General features: G+C 36.5%; 1 protein-coding gene across 1 annotated transcript in view; it reads left to right on the top strand.

The window, feature by feature from the left end:
* Positions 1–17,465, top strand: part of frem2b (FRAS1 related extracellular matrix 2b) — a 102,362-nt gene extending 84,897 nt beyond the window's left edge. Inside the window, exons 15-24 of the mRNA XM_028465645.1 lie at positions 1,047–1,178; positions 2,236–2,567; positions 9,140–9,332; positions 9,430–9,534; positions 9,642–9,769; positions 9,843–9,977; positions 12,903–13,029; positions 13,564–13,751; positions 13,843–13,989; positions 16,554–17,465. Of these exons, the coding sequence (XP_028321446.1) occupies positions 1,047–1,178; positions 2,236–2,567; positions 9,140–9,332; positions 9,430–9,534; positions 9,642–9,769; positions 9,843–9,977; positions 12,903–13,029; positions 13,564–13,751; positions 13,843–13,989; positions 16,554–17,057 (1,991 nt within the window). The 3' untranslated portion in view covers positions 17,058–17,465. The remainder of the gene's footprint in view (positions 1–1,046; positions 1,179–2,235; positions 2,568–9,139; positions 9,333–9,429; positions 9,535–9,641; positions 9,770–9,842; positions 9,978–12,902; positions 13,030–13,563; positions 13,752–13,842; positions 13,990–16,553) is intronic.
* The last annotated feature ends 7,029 nt before the right edge of the window (positions 17,466–24,494 follow it).

Raw genomic sequence — 24,494 nt, 5'->3', positions numbered from 1 at the left:
AAAAAAAAAAAAAAAACAGAAATGTGATGGGAAGTCACTTTGGTCAACGCAAGAAATCACTGTAAGAATGAAGTAAAAACACGTCTATACATCAGGCTACGGCAGTGTTTCCCCTTATTTTCTGTCGTGTGTACCCCCTGAGCATCTCTTAAAATGAAAAGTGACCCCCCCATCACCTATTTAGTACCCTATACCCTTTTTTAGAAGATATTCTGTCATTTTCAGTGAGTGCGGTCCTGCTTTTCCTCTCAGTAAGTAATAATGAACTTTTTCCTCAAGTGCATTCAAACACATTTTAAATCCAGGAATATATTTCTTTAAATATTTGGTAGCTTGATTCACTTTGTAAAATAAATAAATAGCATACAGTGTCTGAAATATATGAAATTACACATTATGTTAAATGAATTAATTAATGTTTCCAAGTACCTCTTGATTCATGTTCATGTATCCCTATGGGTACACGTACCCCTGGTTGGGAACCACTGGTCTACGGAACTTCACATCCAACAATGCAATGCGCAAAACTTTCCCAACAGTGTTTAATAGTGGAGATTAAAACAAACTTCCACGTAACCTTTCACTTTTTTTTCTCGAGCAAAAGATCTTTAATTTATTGACCTATGAGGTATACATTATGTCTTAATCTGATTAAAAATGATCATCTTCAGCAGCTTTAAATACAAAAGCTCCTAAATATTCATAACAGACAAGGAAATACACTTTACTGAGACTTTGCTTCAAAGCTCCATAGAAGAATATCACATGGTAAATAGAAGCAGTTTAGACTGAATGTAACTGCTTCCTGTTCAGTAAAGTTTGTCATTGGTGTTGGGACGGATTCTGTGAGTGGATTAGATTGTTCATCGTTTACTTACTGAGCTTTTTTGCAGATGTTTTTGCCTTTATTTATTTGTACCCTATGCTGCCTGCTGGTATAATGGATCTGTTGTCATTTTGTCTCAGTCTGACACAAATTCCAACATGAGGAGATGTTTCAGTGCGTCACATTTTTTGATGTTTGCTTGTTTGTGGTGCGTCTGCAGGAATGTGTCAGCCCCGCGTTGCAGGCACAGTAGGAGCCGAGCCGTTCTCTGCTAGACTGCGTTACAGTGGAACTGAAGATCTGGAACATCCCAACCTCATCAAGCTGATCATCACCATGCCTCACATGGACGGTAAGGACTGAAGCTTTTGCCAATGAAGTTAAAGCAGAACTAAGTAACTTATGCTTAAAGCGCCCCCTAAAGGTATCTTTTGGTTATGTCACCGTCGTAAAAACTCCACCCACCCCACAGTTACATGCGCACCTTTGCTCTCCCAAGACAGTAGCAACCGATCACTGAAAAATCCTACAACTCAGAAGCCCACACCGAAAATATTAATACTACCAATATTTTCATGGATAAGGAACCCAAAGGGCTCAAACATACTCTGGCAGACTCTGCGCACAACCAACTCAGCACGAACTGTCCACTATCCTCAAAGCTTACATACTTGGGCGCACCACCGCGTAGTAGTTTCCATTAAATTCTACATGTCCCATGATTTTTAGTGCTTCTCTGTAGTCCTTGTAATGCTGGGACGTGTTTTAAGGGTGTCACTACGGTCGTAGCTTGTCTGCCAGTCTCTCCTCTAAGCTCGTGTTACATTTAATGCGGGTCTATACAATGCCGAGCAGTGTTTTGTGTGACACCAACTATGCGGAGAAGTCAGAGCTTGTAAAATCTGAGCTTTGCATTTAATTGCCCCCACGGACTTTTTGGGCGTCCCCCCCAAGTATGTTTGAGCCCTAACAAGGAAGTCAAGAGATGGAAAACAAATGACATGGGTCAAAACTGATCCCTTATTATAAGAGATGCTAACAGAAAGCTAACACAAAAGGAAGGTTACTTTTTATGGGCTTACCGGTATTAATTTCAGGTTGGGTAGTTGTGATTAATTGAAATTGAACTTTAGTAATTGATAACATAAATTTAAGTGATTTGCAGGTAATATGATAATAATTGTAAGTTTAATTAGAAAAAATGCAGGTTACCGTATTTGTAATTGAGTTGTAATTGAACATGGATAAGTGAAAACGTAATTGACCCAACCCTGCTTGACAGTCTTGTTTAGGAATCCCTCCTAGTGTCACTAATAAACCAAATCTTTTTAATAAGCGACTTGAGTTGGTTAATACCCCATCAGTATAGTGATCTCCTGCATTCCTGGGGTGACCCCTCTCTCTTCTAGGTATGTTGCCTGTGGTGTCAACTCGACCCCTCTCTAACTTCGAGCTGACCCTGAGCCCCGACGGCACTCGCGTGGGCCACCATCGCTGCTCCAATTTGTTGGACTACACCGAGGTCACGACTCGCCACGGTTTCCTCACCGACGCCACCAGAAACCCAGAAGTGATCGGTGGGACGGCCCCGTACCAGTACAGCCCCTCCCTCAGGGGATCCAACACGCTACGCTTCTACAGAAACCTCAACTTGGAGGCTTGTTTGTGGGAATTCACGAGCTACTACGACATGTCTGAGCTGCTCAGCGACTGCGGAGGCACCATCGGGACTGATGGACAGGTAAGCGGCCCCACCTTTGAGCTCCAACTCACCTTTGACCCCTTTTATCATCTGCTAAGGTGAAGTGCTGTCAGTGAGTTCAACAAAACCCCTGGCCTCCCTGAGGGATAGGAATGCACACTGTGGTTACTGGTCTTTCCTTTTAAAACCATTCTCATTTACAATTTTAGCTAATCATTAACAGTGCAATTAAAACCTTGTTTCTACAGTAAAATAATTACTGAAAACAAAGGCCATGTTTCCCTAACTGTCCGCTCCATCCACCGTATTCCTTTAATAATAATAAACTTTATTTATGTAGCACTTTTAAAACACGTTACAAAGTGCTTTCCCAAGGCGGCTTTACATTACAAAATAAAAGATAAAGTATTGGTGAGAAAAACATTTAAATAGAATAAAGTTCTGGACAGAGATTAAAACTGTTAAAAAAAAAAGAAACATAAAAACAAGTTGGAAGTTACAAAAAAAAAGAAAAAATCAGGGAAGGCGCTTTCCGATAAAAGTATGTTTTAAGAACATAAAACATACTTTAGGTGGGCATAGGTGGGCAACCTCTATCACAGCGGGGGCCACAAATAAGTGTTTGTTGGTAATGCGGCCCATCGATCAAACATTGTCATCGTCAGCAGAGAATAACGACCAATCTGAGCATTAATACAGGAAAAACTAAGTTTTTGTCATTCTGTGTTTGTTGTCTTGCATTTTGTGCATTTCAGTTCTGTCTATTTTCCCTGTAAAATATATGTTTTTTTTTTTTTTTTAAGTCCCTGTATTTATGTTGTCATTACATTTTTTGGAATAAGTTTGTGCGTATATCTGTAGTCGTTTTGCTTGTTTGTACGTACTGTGGGTTTGCCGAGTCCTTTTTTGTGTTTTTTCTGTCTGTCATTTTCTGTAATTTTGTATATTTCCTTTGAGTAATTTTGTGTCATTTTGAGTCATTTTGTGTCTTACTGTTGTCATTTTGTTGATTGTTGTAGTTTTGTGTGTTTTTAAAGTATGTTCCGTGTTTTTTTACTGTATTTTCCTGCAATGTTGTAATATTTTTGCATTTTTTAATGCATTCTTGCTTTTGTTTTGAGCATTTTTCTGTGATTTTGTACATTTACTTTGGGGGCCGTATGTGGCCACCAGTTGTCCGTGTCTGCTTTAGACACTATTGGTAGCACAACATGTGGTGTAATGGTAAAATTAGCTGAGCAGGCCTGTTTTTAAAAAAAGTTATCAGTTACCTTTTGATTGCATTTGTAATCTATATCTGGATATAGATATAGATGGATCTATATCTAATCATAAGAGACTAGAAATTTCACAGCAAACATGCATTGTAAAGTGGCGGCTGCTAAAATAAACAGTAACTTTTTTTCAGTAAAATGTTGCAACAAACCACGTTTAAAAAAACTTGTGAATTTTTTTATGTTACTTTGACCAGATTTACAGCAATATTTGTGAAATTTGTGATGTCTTTTCCTCATAAAATTATGATGTCAATGTAAATCTAAATGTTACAATTAATTATAAATGTTAAATCTAAATGTCCCAGGTGAAAGTAAATAATTAGCTAACATGCAAATTTACCGTTTAGATTTAACATTTAAGTTTAACAATTAGATTTCACATTTAGATCTAACATTTAGCATTTAGATTTCACATTTAGCATTTAGATTTAACATTTATATTTAACTGTAACATTTAGATTTAACATTTAGATATAACATTGACTTGTTTTTACTAGAAAAAATATATCACAAATATTGCTGTAAATCTGGTCAAAAGTAACAAAAAATTAAATTCACATGCGTTTTGTAAACGTAGTTTGTTGCTAAATGTTGCAAACAGTTGCAGTTTATTTTAGCATACAATGTGATCCATTTTTTAATCCAAATTAGAATATCTCCTAAATGTTTTTAATGTTGGTAATTTTTAAAAACAAAGCCCTGGCCTCAGTAATGCATAGGAATGTGCTCTCTGTGGTTACTGGTCTCACCTTTTAAAACCGTTCTCATTTACATTTCTAACTAATCATTAACAGACCAATTAAACCCTTGCTTCCATAGCAAAGTAAATACGGTCAGTGAAAAAAAAAAAGTCAGCAATGATTGTCCGGAGACGGGTGTTAACTTTCATAGAAATGTTTAAACCAACACAGTCTCCTTCAGTTTGTGGAGTGAAGGACTATTTGTCTTCCTCCAGTGTCAGGCCAATAAGCAGCAGTCTAATAAAAACAGGTTTCCTCTTTTGGCCCTCTGCTCTCTGAGCGCCTTCCAAACGACGGCTGGTAAATGTGGCGCTAGAAGGAGACCCTAAATCTCTGTTTCCCTGCTCCCCTGGTACACATGCCTCTCAGCCTTTCACATTCACACTCAGCTTAGAAACACACTCCTATAGGCTTAAAGTTAATAATGGTCCAGTGGTGATAAAAGAGGCTGGGAAGAGTTTTCTCTGAAACTCCCACCAATAATTATTAATTCAAACCCTGAAGCACCTTAAATGCACTTTGTGTATATTACTGTTTATTTGTGTGTATTGCTGGAAGGAGATTCCTCCTTTGAGTCCCATTCATGGTGTGTAATGCAAGTAAGATGCAAATTTTGGGAAGTTATATCAACATAAAAAAACTTTAAATTTAAAAAGATCTGGGTCGCAGGCTGTTTTCAGTGGTACTTTCAGCAAGTTCATTTGGTCTTCTTTTTGTTTATTCAGACAAGTTTTTTTCAGGAAATGTTATCTCCCGATATGTTTCGATTGTGAACTGCCAGTCTTCCTCAGAGACAAGGACAAAATACGGAAGCTGATTAGGGCCATTTTTGGGCAAATCAAGAATAAAGTTGAAATGTCAAGAATTAAGTTGAAATTTTGAGATCAACGTTGAAATTTCAAGAATGAAGTTGAAATATGTCAAGGATAAAGTCGAAAAAACAAGATTAAAGTTGAATTTCAAAAATAAACTTAAAATACAATATTGTGATAAAAGTTGAAGATCTGCTATTAAAGTCAAATCTACGGAAGCTGACTAAGACCAATTCATCATAAACAACAACAGTCTTCATTAAAACTGGCCCTAGTCTGTTTCCATAGCTCCTCAATAGCCACAGACAGACTGAATGCTCCAAACTTCACTGGTTTTTCCTTCTGAACAGATGAAGTTTTTGCCAATATCTCTTCAAAGTCCTTAAAGCGATTACGCCATGTTTATGTGCTAAAAGAGAGAAAATTCCTATGTTATTAAACCTGACTTTATTCCCAATTTGGCCAAAGTAACATATACAATAATGCAAAAATGATTAGTAACATAATTGATAATGTGCGTCTACATTTAATAAATTCATGATAAAATCAGGCCGGCGGACGCTTTCTGCATCATTTTTGCTGCAGTACCATACATGAACTGCTGGGTGCAGTGTTGCGTCACCATTTGCATTGTGAAGAAGAATTGCACAAGAAAAGAAGAACCAACCTAAAGTCTGAAAAGTTTGGGACCATTTCATTGAAAACTCATACTACACACCTGAAGTAGAACATGTGACATGAAGCTAACAGTAATTAGAATCCAAGCAGCAGAAAACTTTTTTTTTTTTTTTTTTGGAACGCGAACTGCGATTTCTTTTTAACATGATAAAAGACATGAAGTGAGGCCTCACAGGATTAGTTACGAGATCTGTGCAACGGGATGAATGACGAACAGGAACAACCTTTGTTTGCAGGTGCCCTGTGTGATCTGAGTGCTCCTCTAAAGTAGGCAGGGTGGCTGTTTGAAGACAGTTCAGCAGAGTCCAAACCCACGTCCTGTCACAGCTAAAGGCTTAATGCTCAGCTCAGCCAGAACCACAGGAATCCATTAAAGCCCAGCAGGTTTTTGTCAGAGGGCTAAACTCTGCAAATCATTCTCCTGAGCACTCAATGCCTGGAGGCAGGAGCACGTCTCTGCACAAATACAAGAACCAGTGCAGGCACAATGCTCTCACAGGTCAGAGGAAAGAGCACCAGGACTTTCAGCACTCTCTCTTTGTGCTTTCACCATGTCATCACATCTATTTTGTTTTTTTAGAAGTACTGTGTAAAGCATGGTTCTCAAACTTTTTTGGCTCAAATACCACCTTTCTCTTATTTCTGAATCCAAGCACCCTGTGAAAAACAACTATAGAGCATAACGATGGAATGAATGAGTGATAACACATTTTAAATGATTTAATTTTGTAAATAAGTGAATGAAACAGTATTTCTTGCCTCCTGAGTAGATTTATTTCTATAGTTTTTTATCATTTACAGTCATCACCCTCCTGATGTGGGACCAAGACTGACTCTTGTATTTTCAGTTCATGTTCTAATCAAGATCATTTTTTATCATTGTGTGTGTTTGTGTATTTTGTTGTCTGTTTTTATTATCTTATTGTTATCTTATACGCTTGATGTGTAATGTAGCTATAAGCTTTTACCATGTCAAATGCTGCAATTTGTAAGGTCTATGTTATTGTTTGTATGGTTGAAAATGCAACTGTAATTAAAAATTGTAATTCATAAACAGGTACATGCACGTGGTTGTGTGTGCTTGGGTATGAAAATGGTGTACTTGAACTTTTACTGTAACTTTTTAAATGTGATTTTGTGAGATGCAGTTCTTGTTGGTTGAGTTCCCCATGATAATACAAATGTGAGTTTACGATTACTGAGAATATGAATATAGGGGTAGGCTCACATAAGCTTCCCTGCTTCAGCCTACTCCTTTTGAGCTTCCATTACTGTGTAATGATGTGATTACTGTAAGTAAATGAATGTAAACGGCTCAAATAAACTAAACTAAACTAATTATTCAGTATATTTTTCTCTTATTTTGTGTGTTTTTGCTGTGTGTTGTTGGTATTATTTAAATTATTCTCTCTCATTTGGTGTGTCTATGTTGTCGTTTTGTGTGTCGCTGATAATGGGTAATGTATTTTTCTCTCTTAGTGTGTGTGTTTTTTTGGTGTCATTTTGTTGTTATTTGTTGTTTTTATTATTCAGTTTATTTTTCTCTTATATTGTGTGTTTTTGCTGTCGTTTTGTGAGTTGCCATGTAATATAATAATGAACATAAAACCCCATATTTTTAATGCTTTCATTTGTTAATTTTCCGCTCTCCCCCTCTCTCAAGTACCCCCTGTAGTGCCATTGCGTACCCCTCGAACGGGGGGTACGCGTACCCCCATTTGAGAAACACTGATGTAAAGCAATCAAGTATCCCATCCTAACCATGCATTGTATTTGTGCAGGAAACAAAGGTGAATCTCTGGAGTGTTTTTGTTCTTTAGTGAACAGAAATCAACTGCATTAACAATGCAATGGAAATCATAAACACTGGCTCCTATTTCTCTAGTGCATACAATAAAAATATGGACTCCTAATCATCCAGCTGCCTGAATTATTCATAACTGAAAACAAAGTCCATGTTTTAATTGTCTGCTACATCCACCTTATTCCTTTAGGCAATACTGTCGACATGATAATAGGCACATCAGGTGTTGTAATAGTAAAATGAGTTGAACGAACAGCTGTTTATTTTTTTGTTTTTTTTTAAGTTATTTCTTATCATCAGTTGCCTTCTGATTGCAATTGTAGTTTATATCTGGATATAATATATAGACGGATCTATATCGCATCATTAGAGGCTAGAAATTTCACAGCAAACAAGTGAACCAGCTTTCAGTTGTTATGCTGCTAATAAGTGAAACAAACTGCAGCAGAGCTGAAGTCAGCATCTAATGCAGTGGTTCCCAACCCCATTTTTATATCACAAATTTCTGGGAACCCCAGAAAACATAAAATTATGTTTTTGATCTTATCGGTTATAGTGTTAGAAATACAGAGGATTAGTGCAGAAAGTGACAATATGCTCCAGCTCAGATATATTTATACAGCATTTTTATTTGAACTATATTTATATTTGAGAAAGTGAAAGAATACAGTTGTTTGAGATTGTGTGTGATTTTTAATTTAAGAAATAATATTTAAGCTGTCTGAGCTTTCTGTCTCTTCCTACACTGTATGTCTATTTCTGTGAGATTATGTATTGTTTTATTAATGGTGCAAAATACAATAAAAAAATGTAATCAGTAATTTATTTTACCCTGATTTAATATGAACTCATTTAATTCCAAAATATGAATGAGGGGTAGTTTTTTTTTAAAATCCTTTTCTTGTTGATTTTAAAGTCTATTTAATGTTTTTAATGTTTTTAATGTTGATTTTTAAACTGTTTATTGTTTTCTGTTGCACTTTTTAATCATGTAAAGCACATTGAATTACTTTATGTATATAATGCACTATACAAATGAATTGGTGGTCTGCGTGTACAGGGAAAGTACATTTGTTTAAGTGAAGGAAGCATTTGTACGGTTCTGGTTGTATTTAATATTTATTTTGCAGGAAGTCTCTTTTTTCTTCTGCCCATTTTCTATCTTATCTACATTTGTGGGTTTTAGTTTATAGTTCATAGAGTATGTGAGAAATGCTTGCTTCTTGTAAAATTATGATACCGTACTGTAATTTGGTAAACATGTAGATAATAACCTGACTCTGATATCTTTACACTGCAGGTTTTGAACCTGGTCCAGTCATACGTGACCCTGCGAGTACCCCTCCATGTGTCCTATGTGTTCCACTCTCCAGTGGGGGTGGGGGGGTGGCAGCACTTTGACCTGCAGTCAGAGCTCAGGCTCACATTCGTATACGACACCGCCATCTTATGGAGGGACGGGATCGGTAGCCCCCCAGAGGCTGAACTGCAAGGCAAGACGTACTGTTATTTACTGTACTTTATGGTTACCTGCGTGTGTGCTTTTCAGCAAAGTTCATATTAAACAATCTTTATGTCTGACTTTTTCAGGTGCTCTTTACCCGACCAGCATGCGTATCAATGGCCAGGGACAGCTTGTTGTTAACTTCCGCACAGAGGCTCGATTCAGAGGCCTGTTTGTGTTTGGACACTCGGGTACGTGTACAACACACTTAAACTATTTCTGTTATTAATGTGTGAAAGAAGGTTATGTTTCTTCAGTTTTGTTACAAATTGAAAATATAAAATTTTTTCCCCAACAGCCTCCTCACTGACCTCCATGGTCATGTGTCCAGACCATCCTGGTTTAACCTTTAACCTCAGTCTGGTGAGGAACGAGCCCACCTACAACCAGCCCATTCAGCAGTGGACCTTCGTCTCAGATTTTGCTGTGAGGAGACTTTTTATATATACAGTAAATAAATCTGGTTTGTTTTAGATTATCATGATATCTTCTTCTTCAGGTGCGTGACTACTCTGGCTTGTACACGGTGAAGCTGGTCCCCTGTACGGCCCCTCCCAGCGTAGAGTACACTATCCCCCCCGTCTGCAGCCCCAGAGAACCGCTCACCTTTGACATGGATATACGTTTTCAGCAGGTAAATGTCCCATCATTTTATTATGTGTATTAAATGAAACTAGTTATCGTGATGCTTCCCTTTTTCCTAAATCTCGCTGCTTTGATGATATTGTAGCACTCTGCACAGTGAAAGGAACCAGGCACGTGACAACGCCAACAAAATAAATAAATAAAAATTCACCCGTCGTCCCCTTCCGCACACTTTCCACTTCCTCATCCCAGCATCCCACTCACTCATAACCCCTCCTGTCCCGTTGCCATGACAATAACATGAAAGATAGGAACAATGATAAATGAACAGTTTACAGCATGAACATTAAACACGTGAGTCATTACAATATTAAAACAGTCGTTACCAACCTTTTTTGTATTGTGCCCCATTTTGATATTAAGAATTTCTAGCAACCCTCCTAAACATTTTTTTTTTCATAGAATTAGTTTTTGATCATGTTTATTACACTGTAATAAATACAGAATAGCCAGGATTAGTGACACATTTTGCCAGCGCGCATATATATATATATATATATATATATATATATATATATATATATATATATATATATATACACATATTTTCATTTATTTTCTTAACTACATCTTAAGTTTAACTAGATTTATATTTGGCAAAGTGAAAGTGTATAAGACAGTTAAGATTGTGTGTTGTTCTAATTAAAAATAATAATTTCACAAAATTTCATATGTACATAGCACATGTTTTTCAGACGACCCCATTTAAACTCCAGGTGACCCCACATGGTTTCCTGACCCCAAGGTTGAAAAACACTATTAAAACAATTTGAGCAGGTATTTTCAAGACAACCCTGAAATGCAGCAGAATGTCAATATGCATGAATCTGAATAAATCTAATATGTTCTATAGATTTTTCTCCAACGCTAAAAAGAAAAATCACTATTTTAATCTCTTTATATCATCTCTGCACATCCATTTATATTTCATTAGTAACCAACAGTTCATCACATTTGTTAGTGTGGACAAAATGCACAAAACAAAACATTCAACTTGTGACGAAAAATAGAAGAAAGTGTGTGAAAATCAATTGGATAAGATTAGATAATATTCAATAAAGTGTGTATCACCAATAGAATGTTCTTTAATCTGGCTAATGCATTGGTTAAAGTACACAACAATGATTTTGTGGGCGTCCAGATTTCCTAGATGTCAAATAACTTGTGAGTTTGTGGGATGAGTGAGACCAAAGAGGCTGACTCACGACTTCCAGTTACCACAGCACAGCTTTAGAACGGCTTCAATCACATTTAGCAGTGAATCATTGTGCACAAAGGCACTGACGTAAATAAAATCTATTCCAACTTTTTATGCGTATGTATGCAACTTTTTACACAGACGAGTGCAGCGAGAAGTGCTCATACATTTTAAAACACGACTCATTCCTTCTTTAATAAAACTCAGCTCGTTCCTTCATCTAATGCAGTGCTTATAGAATAATAACTTATTATCTTTCCAGTAGCAAAGCTCTCATCAACAGTGTCTCACTTTAGTCTATTTAACAGTACTTATCCAAGGTCTAATCACCCCCGCGTTCAAACACCTGCCAACGTATATTAACACTGAAAAATGAGGCTGAATTACTTTTGACTTTCACATTTTTCCAGTAAGAAGCAGCTCATATTATAATACACTAAACAGCAATAACAGCACAATTCATGACTAGTCAAACTATCAGTCTAACCATTAAAAAGAAAATCTTCATTTTGCTTCTTAATTTTTATATAAGATATTCATACTAAAGGTTGGAGCGATCAAACAAAACCAAGGATTAATAGTGTGGATATATAGGACTGATTCATTTATTCTTAAATTATTTAATGTGAGCATGTAACAACAGTAGCAGCAAACGGTGTTGTCTTGCTGCTACTCTGTTACATGGGGTCATTTATAATTGTAATCGCTTAATTGATAGTTAATTACAATTATGGCATAATTGTAATTAGAATTGAAAAACATTTGTTGTTGTAATAGCAGTCGAATTGTAATTGAGTTCAGAAAATTGACCTTAATTTGGTAATTGGCATTAAAATTCTAAATAAAAATAAAAACTTTAAATTAATCAATTAATTAATAATTACTATCAAAACTGCAGATTAATTTATTATTTAATTAAAAAGATGATGTGACACCATCTGTTTATAACTTTGGTGGTAACACAGGTTTTCTAAAATATTAACAGTTGTTTTGCAGAGACTGATTTAAAGCTGCATAACTTTTTAAACAAAAAATCTTCTCATCCACTACTGATGCCAGTGTGACCCCTAAAACACACCCAAAGTGACATTTTTGGTGTTTTCATAGATTGAAAGAAAAAAAAGGGGTGGATATCAATATTGTGAATTCTACGGAAACACCCAAATACGACCGAAATCGCAGTGATATCGTAAAAAACACATGATTAACAAAGCAGGACAAAAAGTTTAAACTTCCATTTCTGCTTTTGCGCCGTCTTCGCATTCTTCTACAAATCCCACAATGCAATGTGTGAAACTTTTCTAAAGTTGAAGTTAAATGTCCATTTGACTAACAAACCTGTCGTTATTGGTGGAGTCTAAAACAATTTGAGTGGCAATTGTAGCAGCAAAATGTTCATAAATAGTACCACTAATAAACTACTAAAAAACTAAGTTTCTTTTTTTTGTTTAAATATTATTTAGTGAACTGAAAGATATTACTGATTAATAAGCCGTTGGTTTGCGGATGTAAAAAGAAAAGTGAGCATTGTAATATTTTATGTCTGTTGTTATCTGAAGCCCCATAATAACCTCATACTAGGCCAACCATTGCAATATCCATTGCTTTAATATTACATACAGGCTCCAAAGCTGGATTTCATGCCCAATAGATTAACATTTGTCTCTGGATCACTTGATTCCTCATGGATTGTTGTGTTCTTTCCTCTGTGTGTAGGTCAGTGACCCGGTGGCGGCTGAGTTTAGTCTGAACACTCAGATGATTCTGCTCTCTAAACGGATGCTGTGGCTCTCTGACGGATCAATGGGCTTTGGACAGGAGAGCGACACGGCCTTCTCACAGGGTAAAGCCTGGCAGATATACATATAGTATATCATATTAGAATGCATGAAAATGTGTACATGGGGTTTTTTGAGTATTTGAACTCTTAAACATTGAAGTCTGATTTCAGTGACAAATTATAGGTTTTCATGGTCACGGATTTTAATAATATATCGAAAAATACCGTAAATTGTGCTCAGAGCAAGATCCAAGATGGCCGCCATCCGTATTGCGAGGTTCAATCTTAACATAACTTTGGTTCTCTTAGACGTAGAAACATGATCAGACTTTGAGCGGCCATCTTGCATCTTACTCTGAGCACAATTTACGGTATTTTAACAAATATTATTGAAATCCTTGACCCTGAAAACCTATAATTTGCCACTGAAATCATGTTTTTTTGTCAAATAGAACCAAAGTTATGACAAAATATCCAAATTGGCAATATGGATGGTGGCCATCTTGGATTTCTTGATTTTTTTTTTAAGTGCTAAAAGTGCTCAAAGCCAAATAAATGAAAGGGCTGTGATTAATAATATCACCTCTGTGTCCTCAGGGGACGTGGTTTACGGCAGAGTGATGGTGGACCCAGTGCAGAACTTGGGAAACTCTTTCATTTGCACCATTGAGAAAGTGTTTCTGTGCACCGGAGCTGATGGATACGTCCCTAAATACAACCCCAGCAACTTTGAGTTTGGCTGCTTGGCTGATGCTCCGTCACTTCTCTACAGATTCAAGATCATTGTGTGTATCTGTTAATCACAACTCTGATCCTAATTGTGCCATGTATGCTTGAACATTATTATTTTGTGTCCGTCTCTCTCTGTATTTGTAGGATAAAGCCCAACCAGAAACCCAGGCTCGCTCCTTTGGTGATGTTGCGTTTAATGCTTTGCTGGCAGTGGATGACCCGGGTGCTTTAGCTCTTGTGAGACAACCTGGGGCAGATGGTTTCAGAATGGACTCCACTCCCCTCTTTCAGGTCAGCGCTCATTCATTCAAGTAACACCCTCAATGGGAACCATGAAATAATTCAGAGCACACATTTATGGGGTGCAGAATGTAAAAACTGTCACCGTTTCATAGCTGACATATTTTGAACATTTACTTCACTTTGAGACAAATTCATGTAAAACAGCATGTTCTATATAGCCTACAGTACCTATTAGGGATGTAACGATTAATCGTAAGGCAGTTAAAAATCGATTCATAGGTATCAAGGTTCACATGGATGCTGTGAAAATTGAATCGCACTACTTTTTTTAACCAGAAGTCATGGCGGCTGGCGAAATCTTTTAATACTTTCTTTCTGGCCGCCTTCTACTCCTAAACATGTTCAGAAATGATTCCTTACCCCTTTAGCACCAAAAGAATATCTGTAATATTAAGTGAATATCTGTAAAAGTCACGTTTTTCTATTAACCCTGTCTGCTAGAATAGCATCTCTTCTTCACTGCACTTAGCTGCATCCTCCAGTTGCCTACGTCCGTTCTATAATAATGTTAAAACGTGTAAACTAAATGTAAATCTTAATGTTAAATGTAAATCTAAATGTTACATCGGTCACCAAGTGTAAAGTGGGCGGGGCCTCGTGATCGACAGATGCCAACCTCCCTACGTTGCATAATTTCTAAACATTGAGCTTTACATTTGGCGACAAATTTAACATTTACATTTATTTTTTATGTGTACACAATTTTAACAGTGATATAAAACATGCTGTTTTACATGAATTTCTGTCTCAAATGAAAGAGAAATTATAAAAATATGTTGACTATGAAAATGTGACATTCTGCACCCTGCACAAGTGGAGGTCTCAACTCAATCATTGATTTTTGTGTGAGCATCACAACCCATGGAGTCAAGAGCCAGAGGAACCAAAAAAGACATTTTAATCAACTTTTTACAATGACAAACATCACCTTAACATTTTGCTCTTTGAGAGTTAACTTTGATCATCTACAACTAAAATGTCAGCGGGTGTTTGCCACTCACGCCACCATCAAAGGTCAGGTTTATGATCAAATGTTTGCCCCACACAGGTGCTAAAAATCATCCATTTTTAATGTGTTGGTTGAAACGAGAGTTCAATCAAACCGCTTTGTAAGAGGCTTCAAAATGGGAAAAACAAACTCACAGAGAGGTTTTAGTGGAAAACTGACGCTGCAGCGGGACTTATAACATGCAGCAAATGCATCATATTCAAATACTGCTGCATTTTCAGCCAGAGGAGAATTAAAATATAACTGTGTCCTCACACTGCCCAAAATATGTGATGTGGAAGCAGGGGAAAACAATTTTTATTTTTATGACATAATTAAACGTAACAGACTCAATGAAAGTGTGAAAGAGAATTTTTTTTATAGAAAGCTTTTAGGAAAACAAAACAAAAAAATAAAGCTGTGTGCAAGTGTAAGTAGAACAAAATATGGTTTAGAGGCAAACGGTTGTATTTGTCCTCACGTAAAAATATTAACTGCTGCAAAAAGGGAAAACAATGCTCCTCAGGTGGTGCCAGTGTTACTATAGGTGGGCGCACAGGAACAGTTTAAAATACCTCCACGAGGGGGTGCTGTAGTACTTGTCTTCAGTACTCAAGTAAAACTATAGATACTTGAATAAAAATGATTCTGTAGAAGTATTGAAGTACTTGAGGAAAAGTGTATGCTACCAAATGTTTTTGAATGAAAAAGTAACACAAATGTCCATTCAATAATAAGACAGGGTTTAAGTCTGTTACCTTTGAACACCTGGAGAATTTAGCAATCACAATAAATGTAAATTGGAGATAAAAATGTGTCAAGAAAATAAAATGCAAATGCTCAATTAAACCCAGAGCAGATTTGAGTTTAACATTTTTAAAAAGGTGAAAATGTTAACTAAAACTGTGGGACCTGCTTTACAGAAAAAATGCTCAAACTATACCAACATTTTTAATTTAGCCTCAATAGAATCATGTTCTCCAGGTTTCTGGAATGGAGACATTTTTGGTCTAAAAATGATGTAAAGCAGGAAACCTTTCACAGGTGTGTTTAGTTTGTGTGACAAGGTCTTAAATGTAACAAACTCATTTTCAAAAAAATATAAGGAGTTGAAAGTACAGATATGTTTTAAAAGTCACCAAAAAAAATACAAGTAAAGTACAGATGAAGTATTTGTACTTGGTTACTTGTCACCTCTGAAGGAAATGAATAATGTAATATAAATGAAACCCACAATAGAAAAGAAAAGCTTTTAATTTTGTTAGAAATGTTTAATCTATAATTTCTTTGTGGTGAATATTTCCTAAAAACACACCAAAATATATTTTTTACAAAGTATCACGTGATTTTTAAACATTTGTGTCCTTTTTTTTTTGTAACAAGTTATACATTACATTTCTTAGTTATGACCATCGTCACGCCTCCCTAAGGAAGGCTAAACTTTATTAAAAGGCAAAAAGCAAAGGCAGTGTTACATGCTAGTTTTTTGGGGGGAAAACAAGGGAGAGTGAGTTAGGGGTGTATTTTCTATGTTTCAGACGTGTGTTTTTAATGTTAAATGCAGGTGGCTGCAGGGAGAGAGTGGTACATACACACCATCTACACGGTCCGCTCCAGAGACAACGCTAACCGCGGCATCGGGAAAAGAAGTCTGGAGTATCATGTGATGAGTCGACCCTATAACCCTCTGCCAAAGAGTCACCATCACAGCAGAAGGTCGGCCAGAGAGGCACCAGATATTTCAGAGGAAATCGGTGCGGACAACAGCCGTGGCACCAACATCCTTCACATCGCGCTGGAGCGAAGCCGCCAGCAGAGGACGAGCCCTGAGAGGGGGGTCTTTACTAAAGGAATCATCCCCCGCGAGCTCAACCAGAAGGACAGCGATGAAGGACTGGTGCTGATCATCAGCGTGGTAGTGGGGCTGCTTCTCACCGTGCTCCTCATCGTCATCGTGGTGTTACTTATCCGATCGAAGCGTGGGAAAAAAGACGCACCAAGGACCTCCAGCAGTGCCGAGCCCATGGTGACACAAGGCCTCAGTAACAGTGACAGCTCAGAGGTCTAAACAACCAACCAACAGACAGACAGAGGGACCATGGACCACATTGATCTCACTCTTTGTTTGTGTGTTTTTTTGAAGTGCCTCCTCACATCTATTAAATAACACTGAAGATTACGTGTGAAGCAGCAGGAACGTTGAGCTCACTACTCTGCTCAGAAATCTACTTGAAATACTTCACCACCTCCTCCTCGCGTCCCGTTAATTGGCTTTTCATGTCCCTCAGAAATAAACATTTCCAAAGGTGCTACATTCTGTCTCCTAAGTCCAAGGGAATATGGTGTCCTCAAGAGCAGTGGTTCTCAACCTTGGAGTCACCAGATGCCTTCAAGAAACTAAGATTTTTATTTTTTTTTTAAACAATTTGAGCCCATTTCTGCTTGTTTTTACCCTTTTTCTACAACTACACTAAACTTGGCGTCTTTTGGATCTTTTTAATGCATTTTTTCTACATTACTTCCATTTCTGCCAATTCGCCATCAAATTTCAATGCCTTCTCAGCTCACTTTTTCTACTTTCATGAATTTTTCAGCACCTATAAATCCTTTCCACCACTTTGCCCACCTAACGTCACAACACGTTCACCCATCATTGTCCCTTTTGACCTCTTCACCATATTTCATGCTTATTTTGCCAACTTAACCACAGTCACAATTTTTCCATGCCCATTATTTGCCAGTTTAAAGTTAATGTTCCTACTTTTTGCATTTACATTACATTTGAACCCGTTTTTACTACTTTTTATGTCTGTTTTTGGACACTTAATTTGCAACTTTTAACCAATTTCTGTGGTTTTTAAAATCCCATTTCACCACCTTTTCTACCATTTTTTAATCACTTTTAACCCAATTCATTTCTGATTAAAACTAGGATTTACATATTTAAGATGACTATACTACGGTGCAAATAATAATATAAATAAATAAGTTTATCACAGATTCATAAAACAATAGACCATCATTTTGCTGACTTTATGGATGAACCCCAAAAAGCTCTCCCCTTTATTCCCCCTTATAGATGACCCCGTATGCACATGAATGTTCTTTAATGTTCAACCACCTTCAGGTACAGTGGGGGTCCCTGGTCTCTGGCACCTTTATTTTGGCGGTCGCGGGCTGAAAAGGTTGAGAACCACTGGTCCAGAATGCATCAAGACAAGCAGGAAACTTTGTATTCTGTTTAAAGTTTAAAGTGTTCATAAAGGATTGATGTTGCATTCACTCAAACGATTTCTCATAAGTTTTATTGTGTGCCTAAGAAGTTACAATATGTTCAGTGTTGGTCTCTTGTGATCAGTTAAACACTTAAACCACTGAAAAAAAAAATTGCATTTGAGTAAAAATTGTGCTTATGGTTTTGCATGCAACTATTTTCCCCCAAAAAAGGTTAAAATAACTGATTTAAATTTAGATATTCCACATTTCTGATCTGCGGAGTTTCCCTTCATTCGTGCTTTACAATTTCTTCCATGTAAAACAGTATTTATCAGTAGCTGTGATAACATTTTCTACCATATATTTAAGTAGCTGAAACAGTATGATTTTAGGAACTTGTCACACTACATCAGATATGACATTTGAACATTTCACCTATAAAGTCAGCCAGTCTGGAGTGTACAGTGTAGTAAATTATTGGTTTCACATCAACTATTCCTCACAGAACCTTAATTTTTGTACGAGCATAGACTACTAATGCTTTGTAGCGATAGCTGTGATATAAATCTCTTACATTGCTAAAATAAAACCACTTTCACTTTAAATCCTCCCTGCAGTTGAAACTTATCTCCAAATTATTAGCTTCCAATATTTATTTATTTTTATTATTATAACAGAAATCCTGTATCTTATCAGTTTTGTATCACTTTTCACATCATTAAATTACAATTTTGAGGCCATATTATTACAGTATACATGAGCAGTTTGTTCAAACCTTGTAGTTTTCATCAATACTCCCCATTGCAAAGAATAAATTACCTCCTTTTTGCTGCTCTCATTGAAAACACACTGGGATTATAAATACTACTGTATGATTGTCCTTATTTTTGCATTTAAAAAATAAAAAGTACAGATAACTATGCAATGTGTGATGTAAAACAGTTATTAAGTGTTTACCTTGTTTATGTTGGTTTTTTTTTTACTTCAATGCACATTTTATTTGCGATGTCACGTTTGTATCGATGTACTGTGGTTCATGTAATACACTCCAAGGCTTCGAGTGCATTCTGAGCTCTTTATGCACATTTGTGTATGTATGTATATACATATGTGTTGCCTATAAATATATAATTTTGGGAATGGTTTGTTTGTCCTGTATGTGGACCAGAAGCACAACATGGTCTATGAATGAACTTTTTTTTTTCCAAAAAATGAAATAAACATTTAAAAAAAAAAGTATTTTTTTTTTTTTTTTACTACAAGTAAACAGAAAATACAAAAAGCATTTTTCTTCTGCACCTGCGGATTCATATCAGGGAATCAACCGTCTACACCGGGGGTCAGCAACCTGTGGCTCTGGAGCCTCATGTGGCTCTTTGACTCTTTTGCAATGGCTCCCGATAGCTTTCAAAACTATTGAAATAAATAATTATTTTCTTACAGAGGGTAATAATGAATGATTTTGACACCAAATAAAATCACGATACAATGATTTGTCAACCTAAAAATAAATCACATTGCACAATAACTGCCACCTTCCTATACTTCACCTGCTGAAACATCTACAGACCATTAACTTTCTCTGCACCTTAAGTTTTAAATCCCAGGTAAAATAACTGAATCAACTAAAAGACTATTCTGGATGTAAATATACATTTTAATTGTGTGGGGACAGATTAATTTAACTGCCAACATGCCGGCTTAATATGCATGCTTGATATGTGGCAAGAAATGTGTTATTTTTTGTAGCCCTTCAAATACATTGTCTTAAAAAATAGATATTTTTACATAACATCATCCAATATAATTTTAACTGTATAGAATTTTATCCACTATGTTGTCCTCATTAAAAAGGTATTTTTTTCGGCTCCGGAAGGACTTTAATTCAGGTGAGATGAGGCAAAATGGCTCTTTTGAGAGTAAATGTTGCAGACCCATGGTCTACACTAAAGGATCCGAGTGCATCCACAAAATAACTCCAAACACACAAAATTATAGAAAAATAGACAAATTAAATCAAAATGGACTTGCTAAACTTTGAGGATGACAAATGATTTTTTTTTTTCTTTGCACTCAAAGAAAGTGGTGGAACACAATTAAATGAGAAATTTTAAAAGATAAGTGGGCCATTTTTGTAACCTGTGTAAGCGCTCAGACAGTAGAGTAAAATAGCATTTTCACAGTGGGTGGACCTTTGTTAGATGTCTACACAATGCAAAAAAACAAACAAAAAAAACCAAAAAGGGCTTGGAACATGTGTCAGAACATTAAGAAAAAAGGGCTTTGGTTAAATCTCAGAACCTTGGTTGTATACATCAGAATAATAGTGCGTATTCTCCCATCAAGTCTTTGAGTCCTGACATGGCCACGACGTGTAAGTCAACCCAAAACACATAAGTCTGTCAAAGAAGGCGGTCTAAAGACAAGCAGGCGGAATCACAGAACATGGAGTTTTAACACTTCTAAATGTAACTGAAATTCATGAAAGTCCAAAAATAACTTTTGATACAAATTTATGAAATCTGATAGTGGATGTACCATCGGTCCAGAAAGTTTAATCTGAGTGGGAAATGCATCCAATCCACTAGTGTTGCCTTGGTGAATTCTTCATCTAGAGTAGTCTACTCTACCGAAACCTGACTCAGCAGTTCAGTGGTCTCGGTCATGGTTCTTAAGAGTCTTGTCACTTGAAACCCATTTAACTCCTTTTTCTATCTCTGGCAGGGCCTTATGAGTACCTGTGCAATAACTTGATCCCAGAGCTTTGAGTATTTGTTGTTTCAGGATCAAAGGCTAGAGATTAAAGCAGTGATTCTCAACTGGTGGGTCGGGACCCAAAAGTGGGTCGCGGACCTATACTGAGCGGGTCGCGAACAGCTGGTCAAAAATAAATAAATACTTAAAGTATCTCATGTTGGACTTGTCTTTTATTTTGAAAAAAACTTTTCTTTTGACAGTCATGCTGTGAAGTGCATGTTGCACAGGAAAATATATAGATTTATGTTTTTAAAAAAGAGAATGTTTGTTTTCAACAGCAATTTTTGAAAAACGTGGGATCGCGATTTAATGGCTGTGGAAAAATGTGGGTCCCAGGGTGAGACCTGGATTAAAGAACGCCCAATGGGCCATAAATAGAGCTCACTGTAGATAATCTCCCTTTTCTTTAGAGTTACTATAAAGCTCAAAGTGCCATTGTGCACGTGTCATTGAATTCCAAGTGCTGGCTCAGGTGTTGTTTGTTCTTTGAGTTTTTCTTTATCCAGGTTTCTCTGATTTTGCTCAATAGTGCTCAGAAATATTTGCCGACACCTCAGTTATCACTGAACCATGTAGTCAATATGAAGCTTTGCTTCAATCAAGCCTTAAGTAGTTTGTGACAGTAACCCTCTGGCCATCACAAGAACCTCAGGTACTCAGTCTTTTTTGTGGGCCAGAATGTCTGCCAAACTGGAGAGACCTTGATAGAACTCCAATGAGAGTTCACCCCATGATATAGGAGATACCAGACCCAAGCATCCTGCACTGTAAAGCTGATGAGCTGCTTTAAACACCACCATGATACAGGAGGTATTAGCGAAAGGTAAACAGACTTACATTTCACACTGTAGTAACCAAATACATCCATTTTATTTTCATAAATTCCATCTATTAAGGTAGGTTTTGTGCATAATAACCTTGGCACTATAAACTTGTGTTTTTTTAAAAAACTGCACCACTTACCTGGCTGTGATACCACAACACCTCATGTTGAGCTCGAGGGTGATGAAGGTCCCAGTGTTGTGGAAATCATCATGTCTGGCACCAGTAGCAAAGGAAACCCCTGCCCTTAGCACAAGACCTGGAATAACATCGGCACATACAGTATGTATAAATATAATAACCATAGCACAGAAGACTTAGTGTATATTAATCTTAGGGATAAATAGATGATATATCTTTGATGTCATTTGTGTACAATTACTTTGTCTGCTTTTAACCCATTCTTTAGGAGCAGTTAAAGGGTTAAGGGACTTGTTCAAAACCCCACGGTGGTCCACAGTGGATTCAAACCAATGACCCTCCAGTTAATAGCCCACTTCCTTAGCTATTAGACCGCCACTGCCTTCATTAGCACAATAGGCAAATTAAGGCAGTGGTAATTTAATTAAAGTCTTCTTAAAGTGAACTTACTAGTAGCTATAGTCTGGGTGTAGATGGACCACGTCACGTCAAAATGTTTAGAGAGGACTTTGAGTTAACCAAATATCATGTGGCCACGTGACAATGTGAAGCTTACTAAAACAATGAACCGTGAAGTCACAAAATTACTAACGGTTCAAACTACAAAAATTCTCAGGTAGGCATTTTGGGTAGAATGTCACGGTTAAACTTGACAGCAATATGAAACTAAGCAACAGTATAGAGAGATCAAAAAACATGTAAAAACTACACAGGCGTGATTTGGTGTTCAAACTATGACCAAGCAATATTCTTTAAATCACAACACAACAATACTACAGGGCTAAAACCACAATAATAAAATACCAACAAAAAAAATAAAAAAATACAGGCATCACGGCAAAAACAAGGCCTCAAAGCATGACACAGCACAAACATATGCCTCAAAGCATGACACAGCACAAACATATGCCTCAAAGCATGACACAGCACAAACATATGCCTCAAAGCATGACACAGCACAAACATATGCCTTAAAGCGTGACACAGCACAAACATATGCCTCAAAGCATGACACAGCACAAACATATGCCTTAAAGCGTGACACAGCACAAACATATGCCTTAAAGCGTGACACAGCAAAGTGACAGGCATCAAAGTGTAACACAGCTATCTTGGGTGGGTTTTGGTGTGTTGTCAAGTCAGTTTAAACACAAAGCATTACTCTGCAACAATTCTGAGAAATGCTGTGAAGCCAAACCATGACTCAGTAGATTGTGGTGATTAGATCAAGAGTCAGCGTCACAACTTGAGACATTAATTATCAATAGTTACTCAGGCAGGCTGGTGTGTTCAAGCTACGATGGACAACAATGTGTGTCTAAGCTGTGGTAAATATAAATATGAATTTTATGTTGTTAAAGGAAAGTTAAATAAATAAACTTAAACATCTTCTACCAACACTTATTAGTACTAAAAAAAAAACCTCACATTTAGAGTTTTACATTATTTTAGATTTCCAGCCCATTTAGGACACTATGTAAATCAGTTTGGTTTAATAATAAAGACTCACATATTGTGCGGAAGAGATGAATCGTCCGTTGGAGCTCAAAATAAAAAAGAGGACTGCAGCCACCCATGAGGTGGACTAATCACGGTAATGAGCTTCACCTGTGACAGGTGAGTGGGGGGAGGAGTCAGACTCCTTTGGCTATTTTTTATCTATTTATTTTTTAATACAAATAAATATTTCATTAAACAGTGTGGTTATTTGGTTTTACTGATTCAAAACCAAAATAAATAAAAAACATAAAAACCAGATAAGCAGTTTCTCTGTGTTCAAATTAAAATATTAACCTAGGAATGTTGTTCCTGTTTGTGTGATACTTAATATTATAATAATATTATAATAACTATAATATTTATAGGGACATTCCTCGGCGAGAGCTACATGTTAGAATACCAAAAATCGATTTTGCCATTAATATTGAATAATAAAATTGAAGAAAACCCCGCTGGTTTTAGTTTTTTCTATATTTTGGTTTAAATCGGTGAACTAAAGACTTAAAACAATAACAATGATAAACAAAAATAAATTTTAAAAAAATGACCAAAAAACACACAAACCCTTTGTTCCTTCCTGTATTTATGCTCAGATTGGCCATTATTCTAAATATTGATCTTGTGGCCCTGCTGTGATAACAGTTGTCCATCCCTGGATTAGATTTGTGATCACGCCTTGATTCTTTGACCGTGGGGATATTTTCCTGTTTGCTCCCCTGCAGCAGAAATGAGCAACTTTCTCTTATTGTACAACTAATTGTTTCACCCATAAAATCAGGATAGTGGGAATTAAAGATGATACTTCTCCATCTCCTCCAACCATCATTTCCCCCCTATTTATCTCCATAAGCTAAATATAATATAAAGCTGACTAACATAATTTTTGCTTTTAAGATTTTAGAATATGCAACTGAAGTCATGTTGCATTTTTTTTTTTTTTTTAAAATCTAATTTGATCAGCAGCGACAAAACATGGGGACAATGTAGAAGTTTTCAAATAAACAAATCACTAAGATTACAGTAGGTCATTTTTATACGTTATACAAATAATATTTTCATCAAATTAGTA

The sequence above is a fragment of the Gouania willdenowi genome, chromosome 13, assembly GCF_900634775.1.
Source record: "Gouania willdenowi chromosome 13, fGouWil2.1, whole genome shotgun sequence".
Taxonomy (NCBI): Eukaryota; Metazoa; Chordata; class Actinopteri; order Blenniiformes; family Gobiesocidae; genus Gouania; species Gouania willdenowi.
Note: the sequence above shows the minus strand (reverse complement) of the source record. Positions and strands in the feature narration are given on the sequence as shown.